This window comes from Hemiscyllium ocellatum, chromosome 31 (assembly GCF_020745735.1).
Source record: "Hemiscyllium ocellatum isolate sHemOce1 chromosome 31, sHemOce1.pat.X.cur, whole genome shotgun sequence".
Classification (NCBI taxonomy): Eukaryota; Metazoa; Chordata; class Chondrichthyes; order Orectolobiformes; family Hemiscylliidae; genus Hemiscyllium; species Hemiscyllium ocellatum.
Window position 1 is genome coordinate 15,558,380 of NC_083431.1, and position 17,832 is coordinate 15,576,211.

At 42.7% G+C, this 17,832-nt stretch overlaps 1 protein-coding gene across 5 annotated transcripts in view; it reads left to right on the top strand.

The window, feature by feature from the left end:
- Positions 1-17,832, top strand: part of rap1gap2a (RAP1 GTPase activating protein 2a) — a 354,141-nt gene that overhangs the window by 69,859 nt on the left and 266,450 nt on the right. For all 5 annotated transcript variants that reach the window (XM_060848310.1, XM_060848305.1, XM_060848306.1 and 2 more), the window contains exon 2: positions 1,356-1,391. Coding sequence is in view for 4 of the 5 variants with exons in the window: in XM_060848305.1 (XP_060704288.1) it covers positions 1,356-1,391 (36 nt within the window). In the remaining variant the exon portion in view is untranslated. The remainder of the gene's footprint in view (positions 1-1,355; positions 1,392-17,832) is intronic.

Sequence of the window (17,832 nt, forward strand, 5' to 3'; positions counted from 1 at the left end):
CAGCCTCCTCTATCTCTTATTAAACCAGGAGGTGAAAAGTTATCAGGTGCCGGTGGGCAGGTGGATTTCAGATTGTAAACAGATCAGCCATGACCTTGTGGAATGGTGGAGCAAGCCCAAGATGAATGGCCTACTGCTGATTCATTACAGAGAAGTTTAGAACATAGAACATAGAAAAATACAGCGCAGTACAGGCCCTTCGGCCCTCGATGTTGCGCCGACCAAAGCCTACCTAACCTACACCAGCCCAATAAGCTCCATATGCTCATCCAATGCTCGCTTAAATGACCATAAAGAGGGAGAGTCCACCACTGCTACTGGCAGGGCATTCCATGAACTCACAACCCGCTGAGTAAAGAATCTACCCCTAACATCTGTCCTATACCTACCACCCCTTACTTTAAAGCTGTGTCCCCTAGTAACAGCTGACTCCATTAGCGGAAAAAGGTTCTCACTGTCAACCCTATCTAAACCCCTAATCATCTTATACACCTCTATCAAATCTCCCCTAAACCTTCTTTTCTCCAATGAGAACAGCCCCAAGTGCCTCAGCCTTTCCTCATAAGATCTTCCTACCATGCCAGGCCTAACTCTACAAAGGAAAGGAAAATAATCAAAACTTACCTGAAGTTGTCTTTTCAGCTTCTGATTTTCTTCCAACTTAAATGTATTGAATGGGAACATGGCTTCCCTGCTCAGTTCAAGTAGTGGTGGGAACCAGGAGATATTGTTGGACAGTTAATGATACACAATCTGCACACTTACGGCACCAGTTGGCTTTCGGTAGCTGCCTTCTGCTGTTCACTCGGAATGGGAGGTTAAAATGTAAAATAGTGAGACCCAAATTAAACACTTGTACTGAAAGTGAGGGAGGCAGTGGTTTAGTATTTAGTAAATTCACTGGATCAGCAATCCAGAACCGTATGGGCAACGTTCTGGACACATTGTTACAAAATCCCACCATGACAGACAGTGAAATTTGAATTCAATAAAATCTGGAATGGAGATCTGGTTGACTATGCTCTGTAAGAAGGGAAAGTTGCTGACCTTGCTTAATCAGATCTACATGTGACTCCAGACAGGCAGCAATATGGTTGAATCTGAAGTGTCCTGTGGATAATAAGAGCTGGCCTCATCAACACCCACATTCTGCGGATAAATTTAAAAAGAACCTCTCGGCTTTTAATTGCCTGTTCACCTGGTTCCAGTGAGACAGAGAAGTTTAAAATCAGTCTCCCTCATGTGCCATTCTTCAAAAGAACAGTTATATCGAGTCAAAAGGATACTTACTGTTGGACGTATTAACTTCTGTCCAGTGCTTGTGGGTGATTTATAGTTTTTGTTTTGTTTTTCAGGATTGACAAATCTACTGTGGCTGCCTTAAGACAGAGGTGAGCTCTTTCATTTGGACATTGCCTTGTTTGGTTGTGAATACAGTGCAATATGGTCTGTTACTGTAGGTTCTAACAATGCTTCATTCTTTCAGGTCAGGATGTTATGTAAATGGTGTTCTGTGCTGCTGTTGTTCAAGCTGAATATTCTGCAATTGCTTACCTCCTTTCAGCTGATTTATTTAAATGAACTTGAAGTCTGAATTTTTTTTAAACCCACTGTGAAATGCTATGATTTCCAGGGCCAGAGTACGCATTGTTTCTGTAAAATAATTGGATTTGTTCTGTTCACACCTCAACAGCCAATTCTGGGAGGCCATCACTATTTTTTGTTATTGTCTGATGTTTAGCAAGAGTTTATTGCTTAGCAGTTGTCATGATAAAACCTCGTTTAAAGTTGTCATGTTTGTCTGCAATTATCACATGGACTTCCCTCAGCTGAGATGAATGCTCAGTAAAGCCCAACTTCTCCACCAGGATCAACAGGGCCAAATGTTCCGGACGACTGGTGGGTCCGTGGCGGGTGGACTCCCTGCTGGAGGAGTTTCAGGGGTTCAGCTGGAGTACCACCCATCTCCTCTACCTGGGGGTCTACCTCAGCCCGGCCGAGGAATCCTGGCCGGCCAACTGGCAGGAGCTGGAGGCCAAAGTCTCGGCTCACCTAGGCCGCTGGACAGGACTGCTCCGAATGCTATCATACAAGAGCCGAGTGCTGGTCATAAACCAGCTGGTGGCCGCCATGCTGTGGTACAGGCTGGTCACTTTGGTCCCTCCTCCTGGCTTTGTCGCTGACATCCAGGGAACGTTGGTCAACTACTTCTGGGACTAAAAGATGCACTGGGTCACTGCGCAGGTTCTGAGTCTCCCTATTGAGGAGGGCGGTCAGTCGCTGGTGTGTGTCCACACCCAGGTAGCGACACTCCACCTTCAGACCTTGCAGCGATACCTTTACATTGAGCCTCCTCCTAGGTGGTGCGATCTGGCGACATATTTTTTCCGCCAGGTGCGTAACCTCAACTACGACACGCAGCTCCTGTTCGTCGACCATGACGGTTTGGAGTTCGCCCTCAAGGTGCTGCCTGTCTTTTACCAGGACCTGATCACTGTCTGGAACATGGTCGAATCGCGCCGCGCCTACCCTCCGGCAGGAGTAGCGGCTGTCGTCAGGGAGCCGTTGCTCAGGAATCCGCACCTCCGTGCTCGCGGGTTCGAGTGGCTGTTGGAGAAGAGGGCCGTGGCGGCGAGGGTGACCAGGGTCGGGGACGTGCTGGGTGCCGGGGGCCTGGGCTGGACATTGCCGCATGACATAGCGAGCAGGGCAGCGGTAGACGTCCTGTATGTGGCCATCGCCATCCGACGCCTTAAAACGGTGGTGCTCGGACCCAATGTAGTGCACCAGTTGGAGGACGCTCAGGTGTGCGGTGGGATTCCGTCCGCGCTCACCCCTGCCCGGACAGAATTTCACATTGTCCCCAAGGTCCCGTACTTCCCGCGGGAGCCTGTGCCCCACAACCTGAGCCGCCTCCGAAGTTTTAATTTTGTTTCCTTTCAGGGGGTAAAAAGGCGGGCCCTGTATCGACTGCTGCTGCACACCGTCCACCTCTTCTCCCTCATCCACTGTCCGGACATGCCTTGGTGTGCCCACTTGCCACCGGGCGGTGAGGATCCCCAGTGGAGGGCTCTCTACTCAGGAGTCCTCCCCCTTTCTCTCGGGGATCTGGGGTGGAGGATGCTGCAACCAGCAGTCCCCTGCAACCGCAGATTGCGGTGGTTCACAGACTCCCAGCCCAATTGCTTGTTCTGTGGCGCTGTGGAGTCCGTGGACCATGAGTATATTGGATGTGGGTATTTGCACTCCCTTTTTGATTTTCTGAAAAACCTTCTCCTCTGCTTTTGGTTGCACTTCAGTCCCATGCTCCTGATCTTTGGGCACCCAGTACGGAGGAGGGAGGGCAGGTCTGAAGACTTCCTCGTGGGTCTGCTCCTGGGCCTGGTCAAACTGGCCATAAACAGGTCCAGGCAGCGGGCTGTGGTTGGGGTCGTGAGGGCCGACTGCCTGCCCCTCTTTCACGGTTACGTTAGAGCCCGGGTGTCCTTGGAGAAGGAGCACACAGTGTCACCAACACCCTGGAGTTGTTCAAGGAGAGGTGGGCGCCGCAGGGAGTGGAGTGTATCATTTCCCCCTCCAACTCTATTTTGATTTAGTCCCTGCCCTCCCCTTCACTGTTTGATCACACAGCATTGCTCTTTGATGTGAAGGGCACTGCTTGTCACAGGCCACTCGGGTGTTTCCTTTCTTCCTGGTAGTGGAAATTAAATAAAGATTTGTGCACTTTGTGTCTCTCGCTGTGTCTCATAACTGCACACACACACCATGGGTGCTGGGGAAAAATAAGCACTACCGCAGTTAGGTGGTAGTGCGGGGGTAAAGAAAAAAAAAGAAAAGAAATAAAAATAAAGCCCATCTTCCCTTTCACCACCCTGAAGAATTGACTCAAAATTGTGATTTGTGCAATTTCTCCTCTGTCTCCAATGGTCTCCTTGTCAGGTTATGTCAGGAGAACCTTGGAGGAATTCTGTTGCTTGCGATTGCAGTTTCTCTATTAATGCTCATATTGACAATTAAGCTTTTCTGGGTGTTTATATTTAACACAGTCATTAACTCTATTAAACCCATTTAAAATTAACTGTATATTGGCCCAGGATTTCTTTATGATTTCTACCTGGCTTACAGTGGAATTTGTTTGGAAAGAAATGAAATTGTGCAAAACATTTTGGAACTTGAAGTGTAAGTGAACATGCAAAAACTTCCCACTTGAGGTTTCCAGATTTCATTCACGTTCGATGGTCGGTTTGCCCAAAGAACTAAGTGATTCAGTGCCTGAGCTAATCCAAGATTGAGGAAGAACACATTAAAGCCCCCTTACAGGAACAAAGAGATGTACCCCAAATGTAGGTTAAATATAGAACCATGAAAATGGCACTGTTTAAGAAGCCCTAATGAACAGGGTGATCATTGAAGAATAACTCTGTACACAATGAGGAAGCCAAAGTATTAAAATAATTTTAAAATCTCTTTAATAAGCTGCAGTGCCCAAGTGTTTAATTAACCTAACTGGCCTTTAAAGAGACACTCGAATAAAAGCAAAATATTGAGGATGCTGGAAATCTGAAACAAACATAGAGAGAAACTCAGCAAGTCTGGCAGCATCTGTGGTAAAAGAATTAGTTAACTTTTCAGGTCAGTTCTGACTCTTCTCCACAATTGAGTGCTGAAGTTATATGTCAGAGAAATCTACACTGATGCAAAGGGAGCTTTGAGATTATTACTGATCAACAATCATGTCAGCACCAGCCCATTTTGTACAGGTGTTTTTGCAGAGCAATGGTAGAATTGCCCCAGTGAGATTTCTGTGCTTGCAGACTTAATGACTAACTCACAGCATCTTCCAGATGGTCGAGCTGTTGGTTCTGAATATGACCTTTTGGAGCAGATTATTCGAGAGGCTAAGCTAGCCTGAAAAGTCAGTGTGATCCTATCTCAATGATGAATGTTTCCTCCTCATAGAAATCGGAGGTACCAAATGTCCAGAGCAAGAATTAAGGACTTCACCAACTTGGTCTGCTGCTCCAGAAATGTTCAATCTCACCAGTTATTTACTTCACTCCACACCCTTTCATCAGTAACACAGCACTGGCTCACTGAATCGAACATGGCAATATTGGAGGAGGCTATTCATTCTATAATGTCTGTGCTGTCTCCTACAAAGAACTAGGCAGTTAACCCCGCTCCCCTGCTCTTTGCACAGAGCCCCTCCAATCTCAAACTTTCAGATATAGATCTGATTTTCATTTGAAACGTACTGTTGAATATGCTTCAACCACCATTTCAGGCAATGTGTACCAGGTCATCATAATTTACAGGGTTTAAAAGAAATCTCCTAATTTTCCTCCAGGATTTTGTCATGTTATTTTAATTCTATGTTTTTATGATCTTCCTGATAATGAAGACAGCCTTTCCCCATCTACTATGTCAAATCCCTCAATAATTTTGGAACACATCAATTAAATATCCCTTTAACCTTCTCTGCTCTTGGGATAAAAAAACGTAGCCTCTGTCATTACTCCAGATAATTCAAGTCTATACTGTCCAGAATGTATACTGCCTCTTAACAATTAACCTATTTCACAGGCGAATGTGTTTTGTATTGGATGAGCCAAAAATTTAGATGCTATTCTTAAACATTCCACTCATAGCAAAACATATACGGAAGCAAAAGTACTATTTATTAGCACAGGGTGATGATGTGAGTGAACACACTGTCCTTTCACTTCCATGATTTGAGTTTGAGTCCAATCAGTAATGTATGAGGTCAGCCTCCTTCCAAAGAAAGTCTCAAGTTAAATATTGATGCTTTCAACCATTTCCAATTTGACACAGCTTTGCAGCAGGAGAAAGTGAGGACTGCAGATGCTGGAGATCAGAGTCAAGAGTGTGCCACTGAAAAAGCACAGCAGGTCAGGCAGCATCCAAGGAGCAGGGGAGTCAACGTTTCGGGCATAACCCCTTAATCACGAATTGGCTTATGCCTGAAAGGTTGATTCTCCTGCTTTTCGGATGCTGTCTGACCTGCTGTGCTTTTCCACCACCACACTCGATCCATAGCTTTGCAGCACAAAGCTATCAGCTCAAGTAAAAGTCTCACTCAGAAAATATGGGACAATGGTTAGAGGATAATGTGGAATAAGCACTGAAGAGACTGAGTGCACATTTTGTTGCAGAATAGATGGGGCTTTAGTCTGCATCTGATCCACATCATGTTTAACCTTGAAGGAACTGGTGCCAGTACATCAATAGTTCTTACCTTTATCTGCATGAATTTGAACGAGGCAATTAATGCTTTTTAAAAGCTGTCCATTTGGATCGTCTGCAAGTTTTAACAAACATTTTTTTTCCTTTTCTAAGCACAGAGTGTCAAATCCTTTCTGAACATCTTTTCCAAGATTCCACTATTGCCACCATGGTATGTGGGAGTAAAATATGCTGGTGTTCTGCTGTAATACACACATTTGCTCCCATACCCATACAGATGAGACACAGTTCACATTGCAATGAAGAATGCAACAAACTTAGAATCATAGAGGTTTATAGCACAGAAAAGAGGACATTCTACCCTTTCTGTCAAAAACAATCACCTGACTATTCCAATCCATGTTAAGGCACTTGACCCATAGCCATGTATCATAAGTGCATGTTTAAATATTTCTTCAATGTTGTGAGGGTTTCTGTATCTAACACCCTTACAGACAGAAAGTTCCAGATTCCCACCACCCTCTGAATGAAAAGCTTTATCCTGATATCCCCTCTAAACTTCCAGTTTTTATGACACCACTTGATACCTAAGTATGTACATGATGATCACGGGCACTTATGTGTCTGGGTATAGGCTAAGCAATTCTAGCACCCTTTCCTGAGCGTGTAATGCTGCAAGGGAATAGAGCTGTGTAGCATGGAAACTACATGACATTATTACCATGTCCCTTAAATGTATATTGTACGTGTGCTGTGAGACAGAACACAGCATCCCATAACCCTGAGCCTGGTCTGCCCTGTCCTGCTGCACTGTTGTGTTTGACAATATTGTTTTTAGTTTACTTGCCTTCACCTCTTAAGCTTCTTACAAATTTCTGTAAACCTCTTTCTCAAACAGCACTTTTCAAAGCTGCAGAGTTCTAGCTTACCAAGCAGTAAGTTAGAATTCACCCGAGACACTGCAGTTCAGTCAGTACAGTCTGAGAGACTTGCAGTATTCTTTATATCATGATGATCAGAATTATTTACTGTATAGAGGCTGGTTCTGATCATCTGATGGCCTGTAGTTTTGACAAATTAATTATGATAATGGTATACCATACTACTGTGAAAGGTTTCTACTTGAAGAGCAGATTTTTAAAATTATGCTAATTGGTCATGATAACAAAATAATAAACCATACAATTGGACCAGCGAAGAAGGTTACTTCAGAGTACAACGAGATTTTGATCAAATGGACTGAGAAATGGCAGATCGAGTTTAATTTAGATAAATGCGAGGTGCTGCATTTTGGGAAAGCAAATCAGAGCAGGGTTTATAAATTTAATGGTAAGGTCCTAGGGGGTGTTGCTGAACAAAAAGACCTTGGAGTGCAGGTTCATACTTCTTTGAAAGTGGAGTCACAGGTAGATAGGATAGTGAAGAAAGCGCTTGGTATGCTTTCCTTTATTGGTCAGAGCATTGAGTATAGGAGTTAGGAGGTCATGTTGTAGCTATACAGAAGGTTGGTTAGGCCACGTTTGGAATATTGCATGCAATTCTGGTCTCCTTCCTATCAGAAGGGTGTTGTGAAACTTGAAAGAGTTCAGAAAAGATTTACTAAGATGTTGCCAGGGTTGGAGGATTTGAGCTAGAGGGAGAGGCTGCATAGACTGGGACTGTTTTCTCTGGAGCAGCAGAGGTTGAGGGGTGACTTTATAGAGGTTTACAAAATCATGAGGGGCATAGATAGGATAAATCGACAAGGTCTTTTCCCTGGGGTGGGAGAATCCAGAACTAGAGGGTATAGGTTTAGGGTGAGAGAAAAAAGATGTACAAGGGACATAAGGAGCAACATTTTCATGCAGAGGGTGGTGCATGTATGGAATGAGCTGTTTGAGGAAGTGGTGGAAGCTGGTACAATTACAACAGTTAAAAAGCATCTGGATCAGTGTATGAATGGGAATGATATAGAGGGAAATGGGCCAAATGATGGCAAATGGGACTAGATTAATCAAGAATATCTAGTTGGCATTGGCGAGATGGACTGAAGAGTCTGTTTCTATGCTGTACATTTCTGTGACTCTGACTCTATCTGCGTATCTATCTATTTCATTCTCCCTCATTTAGTTCCCTACCTTTCCCTCCGAAGGCACCTACGTTATACACCTCTATTATGTATCTCAGCAACTTCTCCATTCTAACCATTCTCTGGGTAAAGAAGTTTATTACACTAGCCTTTTGTTTTATGACAAGCAATTTCCTGTTTTAAATCTTTCTGGATCCTTTTCAATACATTTTCAAAATATAAAAGATCTTCCAATAGTAAAAGCTCAATAAAACCTGTGTGTACCTTGGTGACCATGAAAAATAAATTAAGTATTTAATCTCCTGCTAAACAACCAATTAAGTTTAATTGCCTAATGGTTACTGCATAGATTCAGCACCAAATTGCATAAACGATAACTTTTTGATGACTAATATGGAGTTTATACATTTTATTCAACTTGACTAAATATTAATCTCATGTTGTTAACCATTGCAGAGAAAAGATACAACCCAATCTGTGTGAACACATTGAGTGACCAGAAGAGACTGTATCAACTCATGTACACATAATATCATTAAATTTACAGGCTCAGAAGGCCATTCAGCCCTATGTTTCTGTGCCAGCTGTGAAAGAGCAATCCAGGCTAATCCTCTGCCAGCTTTTGAACTGACCCCTTATATCTTACAACACCTTATGTGTCCATATCCAAGAACATTCAAATGTAACAGGGTTAGGGTTAGACATGTTGAGAGAGACATGTTATTGAAGCCTTTTATCTGGGATTCATCAGGACAAACACAAGAATGCCAAATTTCAAGCTGTCACAACAATTTACACTACAGGAGAAAAGGAAGCTGATTGGTTGGCAAGTCAATTCTGATTGGCTGAGGGATTGCCATGGAAAAAATGGGCTAAATGGCCTACGTCTGGTCTAATGAAGAGGGCCAAGGGAATTACATGTTCCCCAGGCTCTCATAAGCAGGAACTGTTCTCCGTGAACAAAATAATATATTCAAGACTTGCAACTTTAATGAATTATACAGCAGCCTCATTCCAGACTCTTTTACAAGTGGAAGTATTGGATGTAGGTTTGCTCGCTGAGCTGGAAGATTCATTTCCAGATATTTTGTCACCCAGCTAGGTAACATCTTCAGTGGGCCTCTGGGGCAAGCACTGCTGATGATTCCTGCTTTCTATATATTGTGGAAGTATTTCCACATCCACCTATTAGGTCACCCCTCTCAGCCTTCTCCAAAAAAAATCCCAGTCTAATCAGAATTTTCCGACAGTTATAGCTTTTTAGCTCTCGTACCATCATTATAAATTATTATAGCAACGTCCCCCATTGACGCCATCATTTTTGTAATGTTGTCCATCAGTGGTGACTCGTATTACAAACTTTGGAAATTCATGAATTCTGAATCTAGTTATGAATAAAACGCCAAAAAGGCAGTTGTAGATTTTTCATCTGAAAAATTAAATTTGTGCAGGCACAGTGCTGGATATGCAGATGTGACACAGGACATCCAGAAAATGTGACTGATTTTTAAAATTTTCATTTTAATGCAATGTCACTTCCTTGTCTCAGATAAGCTGTGAAATTGTCTGGGAAGCAGCTGAAATGTTTTGTAATTTGCACTGTGTTTCTTTCTTTCTCATTAACACAGTAGCTGCAGGTTAGTTATCACTAACTCACCAGGAATTAATTTAACACCGCTGATGGCAGTTAGAGAGGAAATGAGCAATCACACGCCAGTCATTTCCATCCTTAAATGGAGAAGCCACGGTAAGCCACAGCAATCCCAGAAAAGTCAAAGTGAGGTATTGAGACTGGTACCTCGGCTCCCAAGAGATCAATTTGTGTTAGGGGATTCTCGAGTTCGAGGTACAGACAGACGTTTCTGTGGCCAGCAGCGAAAAATCAGAATGGTGAGTTGCCTCCCTGGTGCCAGGATCAAGGATGTCTCAGAGAGGGTGCAGAATGTTCTCAAGGGGGAGAGGGGCCAGCAAAAGGTCATTGTCCACATTGGAACCAACGACAAAGGAAGGGAAAAGGTTGAGATGCTGAAGGGAGATTACAGAGAGTTCGGCAGGAATTTAAAAAGGAGGTCCTCAAGGGTAGTAATATCTGGATTACTCCCAGTGCTACAAGCTAGTGAGGGCAGGAATAGGAGGATAGAGTAGATGAATGCATGGCTGAGGAGCTGGTGTATGGGAGAAAGATTCACATTTTTGGATCATTGGAATCTCTTTTGGGGTAGAAGTGACCTGTACAAGAAGGACGGATTGCACCTGAATTGGAAGGGGACTAATATACTGGCAGGGAGATTTGCTAGAGCTGCTCAGGAGGATTTAAACAAGTAAGGTGGGCAGGTGGGACCCAGGGAGATAGTGAGGACAGAGATCAATCTGAGACTGGTACAGTTGAGAACAGAAGTGAGTCAGTCAGGGCAGGCAGGGACAAGGTAGGACTAATAAATTAAACTGCATTTATTTCAATGCAAGGGGCCTAACAGGGAAAGCAGATGAACTCAGGGCATGGTTAGGTACATGGGACTGGGATATCATAGCAATTACAGAAACATGGCTCAGGGATGGGCAGGACTGGCAGCTGAATGTTCCAGGATACAAATGCTACAGGAAGGATAGAAAGGGAGGCAAGAGAGAAGGGAGAGTGCCATTTTTGATAAGGGATAGCATTACAGTTGCGCTGAGGGAGGATATTCCTGGAAATACATCCAGGGAAGTTATTTGGGTGGAACTGAGACATAGGAAAGGGATGATAACCTTATTGGGATTGTATTATAGACCCGCTAATAGTCAGAGAGAAATTGAGAAACAAACTTGTACGGAATCTCAACTATCTGTAAAAATAATAGGGTAATTATGGTAAGGGATTTTAACTTTCCAAACATGGACTGGGACTGCCATAGTGTTAAGGGTTTAGATGGAGAAGAATTTGATAAGTGTGTACAAGAAAATTTCTGATTCAGTAGATGGATGTACCTCCTCTTGGGAAATAAGGCAGGGCAGGTGACTGAGGTGTCAGTGGGGGAGCGCTTTGGGGCCAGCGACCATAACTCTATTAGATCTAGAATAGTGATAGAAAAGGATAGACCAGATCTAAAAGTTGAAGTTCTAAATTAGAGAAGGGCCAATTTTGATGGTATTAGGCAAGAACTTTCAAAAGCTAATTGGAGGCAGATGTCACAGATAAAGGAACAGCTGGAAAAGGATGGCGTTACCCTTTGATTTACAATGGATACATGGCAGAAAAACAGACCATTGGACTTAACCAGTCCTGCCAGTGCCTTTGACCCACTCAAGCTCCTCGTATCCTTCCTTGTCTAAATCTACCATTATCCCCCTTGATTTCAGAATGTTCACATTCAAGGGTATGGGTTAGCTCAGTTGACTGGACACCTGATTTGTGATGCCAACTGAGGTTACCATGAAATCCCTCCGTTCCAAATTCTCCCCTCACCTGAGGCGTGGTGACCTTCAGGTTAAACCACCACCAGACATCTCTCTCTCGCTTCCCCTCTCTCTTTGGTCCTCTGGGACCAAGGCTACTTTATTTTACTTTTATGTTTGTTTCATTCTTTCATGGAATGTGGGCCTCAATGGAAATGACAGCATTTAATGAACAACCCTAACTGACTTTGGACTGGGTAGTCTGTTTCATGGGCAGTTAAACATTGCTCAGCATCTAGAGTCACCAGCTACCAATGACAGGACATTTATGAACGAGTGGGTTTTTCCAATTTCTGATATTTATTATGTCATCCTTGATACTACCTTCATCATTCCAGATTCTATAAATTGGATTTGAAATCCCTTATTGCCATGGTGGGATTTGAACCCATCTCTACTGGAACCTCACTTTGAACACAGAGCGTTAGCCTGGATCTGTGGATAACCTGTCCAGTGACATTGCCACTGTATCACCATTTCCCTGTGGTGGTTGGATGAACACAAACATAGAAAGTAGCAGAAGTTTAGCTTTCTAAATAATTGATTCAGTCAGTCTATTTGTGAGACATTGAACTGTATCCTCAGCAAATAATTCCACTTAAAAGGATGTGAATTTATCTGCCATATAGGCTGGGATTTCTTTCACTGGAGTGTAGGAGATTGAGAGGTGACCTTATAGAGGTTTATAAAATCATGAGGGGTATAGAAAAGGTGAATGATAAATGTCCTTTCCCTAGGGTTGGGGATTTCAAGACGAGGGGGCATTTTTTTTTAAGGTGAGAGAAGAGAGATTTATAAAAGACATGAGGGGTGATTTTATAACACAGAGACTGTATCAGGTGGGCTACCAAAGGAAGTGGTGGATGTAGGTGCAGTTACAACGTTTAAAAGATAAGTACCTGAATAAGAAATGTTTGGAGGGATATGGACCAAGTGCAGGCACGTGGGAGTGGTTTAGTTTGGGAACACGGTCAGCATGGACTGATTGGATCGAAGGGTCTGTTTCCATTCTGTCCTGGCCAAAAGCTCTCTCTCTTCCTGACTGCAATGATTCAAGTCAGTGACTCATTGCTACCCTCTCAAGGGCAGTTCGGAATAGCCTTCCAACTCAAGAAGGAATATGAAAAAATCAAGTTTTACTGATCCAAAGGCCAAATACTGCAAATGGAAATCTGAAATAAAAACAGAAAATGTTGATCACACTCAGCAGATCTGGCAACTTCTGTAGAAAGAGAGAGATAGAGTTCATGTTTCAAGTCGATGGCCTTTCATTTTAAAATTTACCTGTTAGTTGTCTCAATGCTATTGGGAAGGGCCTTACTGCATGCAAAAGAGCTCTTATTTGTTCCTGTGTAACATCTTCCCCACGGCACACAGACTGCAGCGGTTCAGGAAGGCAGCTCACCACTACCTTCTCAAGGGCGACTAGGGACAGGCAATAAACGCTGGCCAATCAGCGACATCTCACGAGTGAATTTTTAAAAAAATTACCAACAATCCAGCTCGCTTCTCACCCAAACCTCCTTTTGTTAGATCAGCTGAAGAGAAAGCCCAAAAGTCAATTATATTTTTCACAGTTGTCACTCCTCCTCCATGTACTGCAATTTAGAAGCGTTGAAACCGACAGGAAGGATATGGTTTAATGTTACAATTGTTGTAGGGATATCGGTATGTCCACGCTATTCCATACATGTTTCATCATTCCTTTCCAATTCTGGCCAATTCTTGATCAGTTGGCTTTACATTATCATTAGCATATATTCCAAAATAGGGTAGAAATTACAGAATTGAGGAAGGATAGGGAACAAAAGGAGGCGATGCAGCTCATCGGGTCTTTTCGACTGTGATTTGTTTTCTCATCTATTAATGATCCATTTCTCTTTTGAAAGACACAATTGAGCCTGTTTCCACCACGCTGTCAGGCAATGCATTCCACACCCTAACCACCAGCTATGCATAAAAAATTCCTTATATTACCTTTTTTTTTGGTTTTTCATTGATACCTAGCTGTCTATCCTTCCAGCAGTGGGGACAGCTTTTCGCAATCCTATACTATGCAGACCCCTCCTACTTTTAAAACCCTGACTCAAACAAGTATACTGTAATTAGAAAGAAAATTCACTGTGTGTCATAAAGATCACTAAGCCTTCCATTAAACAAATCTAATTGAAAATAAATGCCATTATCCTTCGCCTCTTGATACTTAAGGGAGTATGCACTATAAGTAGTAAATGCAGGGATGTATCAGGAGCTGTGAGTCATTCGGTGTCCAATAGGATATGTAACTGGAAAATAAATCAGCCACAACCTCTACACTGATTGTTCACAACAAGCAATCAGCCTTTGCTGTAATTTTCCGGTTCTCTGATTTAATTCAACTCTAAGGATACATTCTGTGTCTAAGCTTGCATTTGGTAACAATTGTAATTGTATAAATTAGCTACTTGCTTTGTGGAATTACTGCACAGGGGTTTACAGTGACACAATCTGTCTCTGACCTTGTCTGCATCTCAGACACTGCACGTTAAATGACATGGCATTGGAATAGCTTTGTTACTGGACCAGCAATCTCGTAAATGCAGGTGCTGAAAACAACAAATGCTGGAGATCACAGCGGGTCAGGCAGCATCCATGGAGAGAGGGCAAGCTAATGATACACGTCTAGATGACTCTTCATCAGACGGATTTAGAGATGTGAGTTCAAATCCCAGCATCCTTCATGCAGAATTTACTTGTGCGTTACTTGTTTGAATTTGAAACTAAAATGTTCGCAGCAATGGGAGCGACTGTGTAAATACTGGATTATCATAAAGATCCATATGGTCCACTAATGTGCTTTTAGGAAAGAAATTGTTTCTCTTGTCCGGCCAATATGTGACTCCATACCCATGGCAATGTGGTTGACTTGGTAACGAGCCTTACAAGCTTATAAGTGATTTAACATCACCATCTTGAGGTCAGTTAGGGATAGGCCTTGCTTACAAATACTCTGGAAATAAATCAATTAGCTGGAATAGGTACTTGCAAAATAATCTATTTCTTTTCTCTACTTTTCTAATATCCTTCTCCACGGGGTTCCACTGGCACTCAACAGTCCATCTCAAGATGTTCTAATTGCAATGAATCTTGATAATTGATGCCAAAAGGTTAATTAATCTCTGGGATGGGAGAGGGTCAACTGGTACAATCTCAATTGGTCTCCAGCAACTTGCAAGAGCAAAGCAGTCACTGCTGTATGGGACATTTCAGGGGAATGCAGATTCATGTAATGTCAGGAATATTCGGCACCGGTTACCAATATGGTCAATAAAAATTTCTTCTCTGCCTTATTTTTCAATATACCTTCTGTTCATGATTGACTTGCTTATGCTTGAATTTGCAGGTGGCTTTGAGGATTTAGTTGCTCTCAAGGTAGCGTTCCAAACTGTTAGATTTGGCTTTTCTTTCCTCTGCATCAACTTCAGTTTTGTGACCCCCTTGGGAAGTGTGTGATGGGTGGAATTTCCCCTGAGGCTCTTCAGTAGCCCATCTTTCCTCAGGAAGTCAATAACCTTCATTCGCTTCTTCTGACAACTTCCCGCCTACGAAATTAGAACTTGGATTGTAAGTGATCTAATAATTACTTCTCAAGCCTTGGTCTTGCTCATTTTGCTGGAGCCAGGTCCTGCAGCTCAGGAGCAAACTTATTTTTGCTGAATGTGACTCTGTGTCATCCAACACAGCATGTCTACCATGGAGGGCATTTGACTCTTACTCCGTGTCCCACTTTTTCCCTTCCTATTTTTGTTTCTCTCTGTCTCTCTATCTTTTTGTGCTACTTTCTTTCTTAAATCTGTGTCTTGTCGCCCTTTTCTAGTCTGAAAACCCTGACATCATTTCTTGTCTGTGATTTTATGTCTTGTTTTACTTCTCTTTCCTTTTATCAGCATTTTGTTTTTGTTTCCCTTCCCAAGGTCTCCTTTCCTTCGTGCCTCTCTCTCACTTCCTACCTGTGCTTCCCTTGAGTGCTTGTTTGCCCTCTCTTGTGTTTCCCTTTCTCTTTGTTTCTCTTGTCCTTCCCTATATTTCTTGTCTTCTCTCTCCCAAACTACCCCTCCCAGTTTGTCTTTATTTCTTGCTTGTGTCTTGCTCTCCCTTTGACAATATTTGTCTCCCCACTCTCCCTGTTGTGTGTATCGTTTTCTCCTGCTGTCGTTCTCTCTCAGTATGTTTCTCTAACCCCCTCTTTCTGTGAGTCTTAAGAATTCCTTGCCTCCAAAGGCAGAGGACGCAGAATCTTTAAATATTTTTAAGGCAAAGGTAGCTAGATTCTTGATTACCAAGAGGTTGAAAGATGATCAGGGGTATGCTGAAATGTACAATTGAGGTTAAAGTCAGATCAGCCAGGAAAAATCAGAGCAAGCTTGAATCCCTGAGTTGCCTATTCTTGTTCCTTATTCATATAGAGTCATATAGTACAGAAACAGACCCTTCCATCCAACCTGTCCATGCCAATCATAATCCCAAACTAAACTAGTCCCGACTGTGCGTGCAAAGCCTATTTCCTATTCATGTATTTATTCAAATATCCTTTAAAAGGTGTAACTGTACCCTTACTCATCACTTCCTTGGGAAGTTTCTTTCACACACTCTTCTAAAAATATTGTCCCTCGTGTAGTTTTTAAATCTTTCTCTTCTCACCTTAAAAATATGCCCCTAGTTTTGAAATCCCTCACCCTAGGAAAAAGACACCTGCCATTCATCTTATCTACATCCCTCATGATTTTATAAACTTCTAAAAGGTCACCCCTCAACCTCCTACACTTCCGTGACCATAGTCAAAAAGTGTGGAGCTGGAAAAGCACAGCAGGTCAGGCAGCATCCCAGGAGGAGGAGAATCAACATTTTGGGCATAAGCCCTTCATTAGGAATGTATCACACTCCTGATGAAGGCCTTCTGCCCGAATCGTCAATTCTCCTCCTCCTGGGATGCTGCCTGACCTGCTGTGCTTTTCCAGCAACACACTTTTTGACCCTGACTCTCCAGCAGCTGCAGGCCTCACTCCTGTGAAAAAAGTGCCAGCCTATCTAACCTCTCCTTCTCAACTTATAACCTGCTTGTGTGCTTTAGTCATCTCTCTCTCTCTCACACCCACTCTCCTCTCCCCCCCCCTTTCTCTCTCTCTATCCTTCTGCCTGTCTTTTTGACTGTGTTTCTCTCCCTGTCTGTGATGCTCGTTCAGTTATGCTTTGCCTGGTTCTTCTTTCTGTGAATCTCTCTCTCTCTCACATCCTCAGCTTCTGTCTCTTGCTTGTTCACATTTACCTCTCTGTTCATGCATCTCTGTTGCCCATTGTGCCTCTCCCTTTCCCTGCAGCTGCACAGCCTTTGTATTTTCCTTTTGTATCTTTACCCCACACTCCCATCTTCAATGTCTTAGTTTGTGCAAAAATCATTGCGTTTCTTTGATATTTGACATGTTGCAAAGTTAACATGCAATTTATGTAACGGACTAAGTATAATTACAACAATTTTCAGATGTCCAGAAGATATTCTCTCTGGCAACTATTTTTCTGGTGACTTGCTGTCATAAAAAGGTGTGATTAATATGAAAGTTTATAGTTTAATAGCAATTTGATAGCTGCCTTTGTATAACCGAATTCAATATCTGCCTAATCTTCTTTGGAACATCTTAATTGCTTGTCAGAGCATGGGAGAATGATTTCTAGTTGCTGTCGTGGTTACTGAGTTCACTCGCCACCTCACCGTTGCTATGTGGAATTATTATTATATAATGGAGTGCAAAAACAATGAAGACTTTGCTTAATTATATGCATGTGTGTAAAGTTGTGACAAATTAATGTTGTGAAATATGTCCCATGCTGCCTCATGTATCTGTAATTAGCAGTAATCAAGCTGTTTTTGTCACCAATCAGATTCCTTATAAGTGGAGCTCCCTGTGACAAGTCAAAGAGTTGTGAATGTAACCAACAGGAGTATGTTCAATGAGTTTTCAGTCACTTTGGTATAGATCCATTTTTTAACATACTGTATTTGGTAGTGTCAGTCAAAACTTAATAGCCTCACAGATGTTTATAAGCACTCCTCCCCCACCCACCTAATAGGTATACATCATTAACAGGAA